The sequence below is a fragment of the Phragmites australis genome, chromosome 17 (genome assembly GCF_958298935.1).
Source record: "Phragmites australis chromosome 17, lpPhrAust1.1, whole genome shotgun sequence".
Taxonomy (NCBI): Eukaryota; Viridiplantae; Streptophyta; class Magnoliopsida; order Poales; family Poaceae; genus Phragmites; species Phragmites australis.
In genome coordinates, this window is record NC_084937.1 from 23,008,957 (window position 1) to 23,019,347 (window position 10,391).

General features: G+C 44.8%; 1 protein-coding gene and 1 pseudogene across 1 annotated transcript; both read left to right on the forward strand.

Annotated features, from left to right (window-relative positions):
- Positions 1 to 2,897: 2,897 nt before the first annotated feature.
- LOC133896980 (uncharacterized) lies at positions 2,898 to 6,298 on the forward strand (annotated as a pseudogene).
- Positions 6,283 to 10,004, forward strand: LOC133897840 (PHD finger protein PERSISTENT TAPETAL CELL 1). The gene is made up of 3 exons (XM_062338669.1): positions 6,283 to 7,769; positions 8,141 to 8,423; positions 8,513 to 10,004. Exons 1-3 carry the CDS (start codon positions 7,463 to 7,465, stop codon positions 9,921 to 9,923), a joined length of 2,001 nt encoding a protein of 666 aa, XP_062194653.1. The 5' UTR covers positions 6,283 to 7,462; the 3' UTR covers positions 9,924 to 10,004.
- Positions 10,005 to 10,391: the final 387 nt, after the last annotated feature.

Consider the following 10,391-nt stretch of genomic DNA (forward strand, 5'->3'; position numbering starts at 1 on the left):
TTTCTTGCGGTATTTTCTTGTGGTTGATCGTGTTTGTAAAGTAGAGAACCAAGACAAGCATTTATCATATTTCTCCTATGTTTTGGTGAATTGTTGTGTCGTATATGTATGTTTAGCTAGTTAATATTGGGAATCGGGTAGCACCTATCTTGTTGCATTTATCCCTTATCTAACTTAAAATTATTCAAAATACTTAGCAATGCATAGGTCACTGGTAGAAGTCGACCGGTGAAATATTACATCGTTCATGAGCTATAAGACTTAATTACTTCCACGATGATAATGATATTAGGATGAAGAGTTTGTGAGAATGAGATGAGATGTGGGGGTTCTATGGGTAGGTCGAGAGAGAAACCCAGATACCATAGACCGCTCGCATCGATTAAGCACTGACCGTTGTTTGTCGTTGGCTTAAGCACTTATCCGTACTTTTCACATATCCGACTATGGTAAAGATAAGCTGAATACCTCTTGTAGCTATGATTGTTTGGGCTTGAACGTCTATGTTCATCAAATTGGTGGGAATAATCCATAAAAATGAGCGGGAGAACTTGTAGAGACATTTGAGGTTGCTTCGGGAGTAGACCTAAGTGGCCTCTGCACCAAGAGACGTATGATCCAAATGGCCGGGGCTTAATTGGGAAAGGTTTTCATGGTACCCTCTTGTATAGCTAACGGGTTGCACAAGCTGAATGGTCTCATGTCGTATGGGTAAAGAAGTACTCCTGTAGGGTGTAAGATCAATTCGAATTGCCGTGCTCTCGGTTATGAGCATGCATCTGTCTATTCGCATCAATCATAGAGTTCTGATGTTGGGTTGTTATGGTATGTTGGGAGTGACTCGAGTATGTGTTGATAAGATGAGATGGTTCTGTTATGTTCCAAGTTGAGATAACCATATTGGTATGTTGTTTATGGCTATGTTCTTATGGTTAGGCAAGAATAGCCCAAGAGTCAAGATATGTAGGTGCTCTCATGTCTATGTCGGTAAGGTGTCTTTCTCATAAATTCAGTTAACCTAGTGTTCTATTCCTTGCTAATTCATCTAAATGCATCATCCTTGGAGTCGGAAATATATATACCTATATGTGTAAGTCCTGCGAGTACCTTCGTACTCACCGTGCTTTGTTGATTGTTTTACATATAAAGTTTAGGTGCCGGCTATTTGTACCTCACCGCGAGCGGTGTGGCGACGAGTAGTTACTATACTACTACTAACCCCAGTTGGTTGTCTTGTGGGCAAATGGCGCCACCGATCTTTGTTTTCATTAGATGTTTATTCCGCTGTGATTTATGTTATGTATGCTAGATAAAACTTGCCCTTGTTTATTTTGTTAACTTGTAATCTTGTTTATTTGTGATGTTGTGATATATATATTGGTAGATATGTGTGTGGATAATAGTTCTTCTGGGAATTATCGAAACACACATATCGGGACTGTCATGATATGATTTTTATTAATCATTAGTGGTTACGATTGTTATAATGAGATGTGGGTTAGCACTGGCGCGTCGAGAGACGAATGTATGCTAGCTCTCATCTTATTAAATGATCACTCTAATGATTAATCCGAATACTATTTGGACGGGTATTAACAGCTAGGGAGCTGGGCTACGCCAAAAGAAAAGAAGAACAGGTGGCTCGAGAAGAAAAGAAAAGGTTTTGGATTGATTTGGGATAAATTCAAAAGGGGAATTTGAATTTAGATTTTGAGTTGGATTTGGATTTGGAATAAATTCAATAAAAGTATTTGAATTATGGATTTGCGTGTAAAGATCTAAGATTTGGAAGAGGATGAATTTAATTTGGATTTGATTTGAAAAGAATCTAAGACTATATTTGACTTTGAGTTCAAATTCAAATCTCCACTCAAAGATCCATAAAAACAATCAAACTAGTGCATCTGCTTCAATTTGTTGCAGGGATTAATTTAGAAATTAATTTGGTGCTCTTTAAAATACTTAGCCAAAATAATAAGTATGTATATATACATATAAGTATGTATATATATATATATATATATATATATATATATATATATATATTCCAATATATATTTCCTTGATCTTAAGTTGATTTAATTAATTACAATTTTTTAAATTAAAGTGAAATTTTATTATATTTTAAAATATTAAAACTCGGGATGTTACATTTACCTTTAAAAATATATCAAAATATCCTCTGATGTGTACTCAAAACCCCTTCGAGTAACACTAATGAGGGATAATGCAAAAATCAGATGCAATCAAATCCCCCAATGTTGACGAACATTTGGTCTCTTCCCCATCTATGCAGCAATCAAATCCCCCAATTCTGGCACCCCTTTCCCAAGCTAATGTAGCCTCACTCCCATCCTGCAGCCCCTCCTCGCCTGTTTCCATATCACAGTCACAGATCTAGGGCTCCCAACAATAGGCTCGTGACCCTCGTATCGCAACTAAATTGGTGGCACAGCCTTCCCTCACGACTCTAAACCCTAGCCGTATGAATAAGAACAATTTCAGATGTAAAGGGAGAGAGCGAGGGGAAAGGATGAGAGGGGAGCGAGAGCGAGAGCGAGAGCGAGGTGTACCTGGAGATAAGAGAGAGAGAGCGAGAGTAAGAGCGAACGAAGTGGAAGACAAAACAGTAGTAATTATAGTATAACTAAAATAAATCACACGATGTCCTGACTCCCGATTGGTGGCTACCGAGACGTGCGGACGTAGCTTGCACTTTAGTCTTTTCCATAAAAGAATATAAAAATAAAAAAAATCTGGGAAGTATAGGAAGGCCACACGATTTTTTCTGTAACGCCGTATCTGGTTCACAGCCGCTCCACAAAACCTCGTCGCGGGTCTGGACTTTGGCCCATCCGCTGCACCCTCCCATTCCTCCGCGATCGGTTCCGCCGCCAATGGCCGCCGCCGGCGCGATGCCAAAACCCCTCCCATTCCTCACCACCTCCAGCAGCACCACCTTATTCATGCGCCGACCGCAACCTCCTATTCATGCGCTGACCGCCACGCTCCTGCGGTCGCGCCCAGTTCTCGTCGAGTCGCCGTGAACTAATTGGTGCTTTGGTGCGATGTTGCCTAGATGTCGTTAAATTTGTGTGTTTTTGAAGGCATGTCTGACCGCAGCTGAGGCTGGTGCTCGAGCTCGCCACCGACGAGGAGCTGATGGAGTTCGAGGAGATCCTCTACGGCACAAGGTTCGATTGTGTTCAGATGTTCTCGTGCTGCGTTTTGCCTGTTCAAAACTGAGATTGGATTGGTTCGTAACTTCGTTTGGGTTATAATATTTTGGTTTTAATACAAAATTGGATTGGTTAATTTGGAATTTTTTATAATAGTGTGCATTTGTGATAAGTGACGTGGTATGTATCCAACATGCAAGTGCAAATCGATACTAGTTGTTTTGGTTGATTTCTCTTGTGCTACCTTCTGGTGGTTATGCCATTGTGCCAGTACAGGTCCATATTACAGTTTGTATTTGGTGCTAGCTAATTTCCATGCCTAAAAGTTAAGCAATTATTACAAAGAAGCTTGATTCAATACTGCATAAGTTGAAGTATGTTTCCAGTTATGCTATTTAGTTGCTTGTAAATATGCAACATGATTGCAAAAATAGTAACATCAATTAGTTCATGCGTTCTAATTTATCATTTATGAGCCAAAGATGACGAGGACTGTGGATTTATGTAAGATAGTGGGCAATTATATCATTTTTATGTTAAAAATAAATTATTTTCTCTTTTTTGGGGTTTCTTCTTCTGCGTATTGGTTCTGGTGTTACAAATTTGAAGAAGAGTAGACCTTCCTTATTTCCTTTTTCTTGATTCTTTCTTTAATTTGCTCACTTATTTAGTTTGACCTGCTCACTTAACCTGATTTTTTGACATGGGAGTGCCATAAAAATGTTGTGGCACCAGATCCACTTATCATACTATTATACTGTTTCACCTTCCCAAAATAAAAACTTGTTTTGCGTTTCCTTTGTTTGCAGCTATTTTAGTCCAATGCTAAAATCAATTGCAAAAAGACCGAACTCAGATTCTGTTGTTTTGGATGACATCGAGGAGAGAGATATTTTCATCTCAAAATTATAGTCGAGGTTCCTGTATCTTGCTGCAGATGCCCGCTTAATTATAAGGTCAGTGAAGCAGTGTTTTTGTCTCCCTATCTCTAATTAAAACATGGCATTTGATTTGATTGATTGCCCTCTAAGTCAACTTGCTGTAAGAATGTGTTGCGCTTTTACCAATTGTTCTTCACAGGGGATGGAGGCCATCATACAGAAATGTCTTGCTTAGAGTAAGAAGAAAACTTGTTGTTCGGTGCTCTAGCAAATTGTGTACTGCAGACCTTGAGGCAGTCTTCACCTTGTGAATGAATATTCAAGGTACTTACATATGCGCAAAATTAAAAGAATACCCATAAACGAAACTACAAAACATCTATTGAAGAAGCCACGCTTTTACTAGTATTTGTCTTTAGACTTCTGATGAGATGTTGTACCGGAGCTGTAGTGGATTTGTTTAGGGTGGTATGTTTTTGAGTTCTGTGCTGTAATGTGTAGCTGGCATACCCATCAGGTTATGTACCTTGCAAAGCATTGGATGGCTTTCAATACAAGCAGGGAGGAATCCTTTGGTCTAAAAAAAGAAGAAAAAACTACAAAGCAAGATGTCCTTGGGACATATGAAAACATCATTAAATTTTGTATCCACATATACAACATAGTACTATGTTAGTAATCATCTCATACAACTGTATCTACTCTTTACCTGTGAATCCTCTTGCAATCCACTATTCTAACACTAAACCTCTTTTTTTTTTTTTGGGAATTCCCATGCATCGGCCATCAGAAAGTCCCAGTTTCATTTCCATGGGATAAACAGAAATCTCCGAAAGAAATATCTAGCCCTGGAGTAAACAAGTGGAAGGTGCTTACTGATGCTGCTTGGAGGATTGGAGCAAAGGGACTGAAAGTACATTCTTCAAGGTTCTTTGCAATCCTCATTTTTTTATCCTTCTCCTTTGTGACCCTCTAATTGTTTGACTAATTTAATTTTTCTACTTTATGGAAGGTTGGTAGTGCATTGACTGTGAAAACGATATATGAACGGTAAGAAATACAGTTTTAGTGTCAACATATTGAATTCTGTTGCTTCTCACTGCATTGTTGTTTTCATTAATGTTACTTACCATTATATTAGTTAGCCAATAGACTGTCTGGAAAGCTGCTGATGGAGGCTGCTAACTATGTGATAAAGAAAGAACTTGTTAAGCAGGTATACCTTTTTGTATTGGTAACATTTGATTTAATGTTCCTGATTTTTATGTGCTCATTTGGAAATTGTTTCAACTGAGCAATATATCCTTTCAACTGTTCCTCTTGATTAGTGTCTCTTATCTTAATATAAGCTTTTGCTTTCCATCTGCATCTGAACAAATGCATTGGCAAAGCTTGACTTAAAAAGACCACACTTGCAAGTTGCAATTGATATTTGCTACTATCACAATTTTGTAACGTAGGCGTGTACTGAAATTTTCCATTTCCAGGGTGGGCGGTTGGCTGCTGTTAGCCTGGAGTCTAGAGTTGGCTTGCTTGCAGCTAGGCAGGTAATATGATCTTTTGTCAGCAATTACTTTTGTCCAATCCCCACGCTTCTATCTAAGACTGCACCATTCAGGATGTCATGTTTGAATAGTCCTCTTGACTGTTTTGCAGGGTTTGGCTCGTGCAGCATCGAGATATGTTGGACTTAGTAGTGTCATGACGTTTCTTGGACAAATGTATGCTTCTTCTAATAGTAAATTTTGAAACTGTTACTTCTGCTCTCTCTCTCTCTAAAAAAAAATAACAGTATTAGGTTCTGAATAGTTCTTCCACATTTCAAAGATTGCTTCTTTTTTGAACAGTTTAAACTGTTGCATTTTTATTGCTGGACGCATGACGTTTTAATTGCTTCTTAAACCTTCAGTTCTGAATTTATGGCTTTCAATATCTATCTTGGACCACGACTCATACAAATCTGAATTCCCTCCATGTTGTAATATTTTGTGTAGTTCTGTTGAATGTGGAACAGCTTGTTAGTCTATTATCTTTTTTTTTTTGCACTTAACTTTACACAGAATGTGGGGAACGCTCTTGGCTGATATTGTGATTCAAATGCTGGGGACGGATTATGCTAGGATTGTGCAGGCAATTTATGCATTCGCTCAGGTGAAGTTCACGTTGTTTCATCATTTGGTCCCTTTTCGTGCGTGGCATTATTTGGTCTCTATAGCCATGTTATATAGAACCTCATGAAGAATGATCAGAGTGAATGCCATCATTACTGGGCAAGCCTAACTGGCATTCTGATCTCGCAGATCGTTACCGCCATATACAGTACATTCTAACCATGAAGATCATTATTCGTGAATTCTTGTGCACTGCTCCGCGGGGCAATGAGGTTAAACTTTCTGACTTTCGAGGAGCTCTGCTGCTCATGGAAGTGCAGAAGTGACAGAGGGTTTACAGGATGTTAGGTCCCAGGGACAGAGCAACAATAGGATTTTCCCTGCTCATAGCCTACTTCCTTAGTGAGAATTGACGTAAAGCTTAGCAAAAATTACCTAATTGTGACAAGGGAGATGGAGTAGTATTTAACAAAGAGCTCACAATGTCCATTTGGGCGACCTACTCTGTGAACGCGGAAGTTGTGAATGAATTTACTTCCGCTTCACACTTCCACGGGGGCCCGAAGTTGTAGAGCATGCATTCCACTCTGTTCCGGTTGAATAGTGTAAAATATTGTTATCCTTATCTTAAAGTATTCCCTCCTGTTCAGTTAGGCAAGGCATACTTCATTGACATTACTTGATGCTCATTCCAGCCATATCCTAAGACATGCTTTTATACAAACAACAGGGCATAATTTGCATGTGGCACCCTACTTGCTTCCTATATATGAGAGCTAGAATTAATGATCCTGAAATTCATCAAGTGCCTACTTGCTAATGGCTAGGATTTGAAGGGTTTTTTTTTTTCCATATTGCCCAGCTTTACTCAACAGAAGTATTTGGTGAATTGGTCGGCGCATGAAACTCAGTACTTCTACTGATGAGAAGAGTTGGCTAATACACTCACCTGAACGTTATCACCTTGGTTAAGACTTGAAAGGTAGACAAGTATCTATTAGCATATCTGAAAAAACAAAAGGTTATGTGTACGAATTCTCCAGAGCAAAGGAACCATGTTATGAGCGCCATGTCTAGAAGGATGGCGAACCACATTGTTTACAGAGCTCATCGTGATCACGCGCGCACACTGGTTCACCAGACCGCCGAAGCTTTCTAAATCCTGGGCACTTACCGCGTGAGACGCCGATGGACTGGAACCGCTACCGCTACGACCCCTCACGCTCTACGCCATAAAGTGCAGGTGCACACCTGCACCACCAACTAGCTAGCTTGCTGGCTCACCGGGGACATGGCTAAGACGACGGCGATCAGCCTGGGGAGCTCGCGGCGGAGGAAGCGCGGCGAGATGCTGTTCCGGTTCGAGTCGTTCTGCCAGCCCGGGTACCCGGCGCCGCTCGCCGGGGGCGCCTTCAGGGACAACGTCAGGGCGCTCCTCGGCCTCGCGCACCTGGAGGCCGGCGCGCATGGCGAGACCAAGTGCTGGTCGTTCCAGCTCGAGCTGCACCGCCACCCGCCCACCGTCGTCAGGCTCTTTGTCGTCGAGGAGGAGGTCGCCGCGTCGCCGCACCGCCAGTGCCACCTCTGCCGTCACGTCGGTACTCACCGTTACTGCTGTATCTATCGATCCCATATTTTCTGAACGTTTGCATGCAATCAACGCCTAACGCACGTACACGGCAAGTTTAGAGTGTTGTGTTACAAGTGAATACAACATGGGGACGTGTATGAGATACATCAATCATCTGAAAACATATGGCGTCATTTATTTGTTGAGGAAATTCTCACCACTGTTACTGAATCCTATCTTTAATCTGAAGAAACACGGAAATTTAGAAACAAAAAGCACCAGTTTTCTTTTATCAAGTAGTACAAAGAACGAACCGCACTCTTCAGAAAACCACACCGAGCAACTCGGTCAGATATATTCACTGCGAGGAGAATCAGAATCCATTTCACGGTGTTGCAGGTTGGGGTCGGCATCTGATATGCAGCAAGAGGTTTCACTTCGTGTTGCCCAAGAGGGAATCGTTGGTGGAAGCTGACGGCCTACACTACGGGATCCACCACGGCTCGGAGAAAGCGTCGAAAGGGACGGCGACCTCCAGGGGCCACCTGCTGCACGGCGTCGTGCACCTGAACGGCTTCGGCCACCTCATCGGCCTCCACGGCTTCGAGGGCGGCTCCGACTTCGTCTCCGGCCACCAGATCATGGATCTCTGGGACCGCATATGCTCCTCTCTGCACGTCAGGTGTGTAACGTGCGCCACTGCAACGTTCCTTATGTCGTCCCGTCAACTTCATATGAGTGCACGACTCGTGTTTGGTTGCGCACTGCAAGGGAGGTGAGCCTTGTCGACACGGCGAGGAAGGGGCACATGGAGCTGAGGCTGCTGCACGGCGTCGCGTACGGCGACACATGGTTCGGAAGCTGGGGCTACAGGTTCGGCCGGCCGAGCTACGGCGTCGCGCTGCAGTCGTACCAGCAGTCGCTGCACGCGCTCCGGTCCATACCGCTCTGCGTGCTCGTGCCGCACCTCTCGTGCTTCAGCCAGGAGCTCCCCATGGTGGTCATCAAGTACCAGGCCATCAACGGCCACAAGTTGCTCAACCTCGGCGACCTCCTCCGCTTCATGCTCGAGCTGCGGACGCGCCTGCCGGCGACCTCCGTCACTGCGATGGACTACCGTGGCATCATGTCGGAGGCCTCGTGCCGGTGGTCAGCGAAGCGCGTAGACATGGCGGCGCGGGCCGTCGTGGACGCGCTGCGCCGGTCCGAGCCGCCCGCGCGGTGGGTCACGCGGCAGGAGGTGCGCGACGCGGCGCGCGCCTACATTGGAGACACGGGCCTCCTCGACTTCGTGCTCAAGTCCCTTGGCAACCACATCGTCGGCAACTACGTCGTGCGCCGTGCGATGAACCCGGTGACCAAGGTGCTGGAGTACTGCCTGGAGGACGTATCCAGCGTGCTCCCGGCGGTCGGCGGCGTGCCGAGCAACGGAGGCAAGATGAGGGTGCGGTTCCAGCTCACGAGGGCTCAGCTCATGAGAGACCTCACGCACCTCTACCGCCACGTTCTGAAGGAGCCGAGCCAGGCGCTCACCACCGGCGGGTTCGGCGCGATCCCCGTGGCAGTAAGGATGGTCTTGGACACCAAACACTTCGTCAAAGATTACTACGAAGGTTCCGCTCCGATCAACGACGGTGGAGTTGGACACGTCCACATCAACCTGTGTTGCACGCTTCTTGTCAGGAACGGGAGCCCGGAACTAGTTGCTCCGTACGAGACGGTGACCGTGCCGGCGCATGCAACGGTGGGCGAGCTCAAGTGGGAGGTGCAGAGGCTGTTCAGGGAGATGTACCTCGGCCTGAGGAGCTTCACGGCCGAGTCCGTCGGCGGGGTCGGCGTCGGTCAGGATGCCAGCCCCGTGCTCGAGCTGATCGACGTGGGAAGCGCCGTGGTGGTCGAAGGAAGAGTCGGCGAGCATCAGCAGCAGCTGGCGGACGAAGGCGTCCTGCAGGGAAACGAGGTGGCGGCCGTGAGCGAGGGGGGCGGCGACCGAGAGAGGGTCGTGGACTGCGCGTGCGGCGCGGACGACGACGACGGCGAGCGCATGGCGTGCTGCGACATCTGCGAGGTGTGGCAGCACACTCGGTGCGCGGGGATCAAGGACATCGAGGACGTCCCGCACGTCTTCTTGTGCAGCCGGTGCGACAACGACGTGTTATCGTTACCTTCCTTGAACTGTTAGAAACTGCTATACCGCGATCCGAGCATAGCTTAGTCGGATAGTGTCGTGGAACCTGCTCATCTGAGTTCAGTCTTACTCGACACCGGTGTTCACATTTTCTTGAGATTAAATCTTAAGATAAATAATACATATACATGTGAGTACGTTTAGTGATCAAAACGAGTGTCTATATGAGTATAGTGTATGTGCACCAATGTATATTTATGTTCGACTTATACTTAAAAAAAGAAACTACTATAGCCGATGTGGCAGGACGGGATAAATTTATAACTTTGATTTTCTTTCACCCCGGGTTTGCTCTCCTACCCTTCAATCTTAGTTGGAGCAACAAAGAGGGAAATCCTTTTGGGAGATCCGTCTTACGCGTGCACGTAACACCACCTTGCGAGGGATCCAAATTCTCAAGTCAGAGGTAAACAGTAAATCGTGAGAGGATGGAAACTCCTCTTACTTTATTCATTGTAGCAC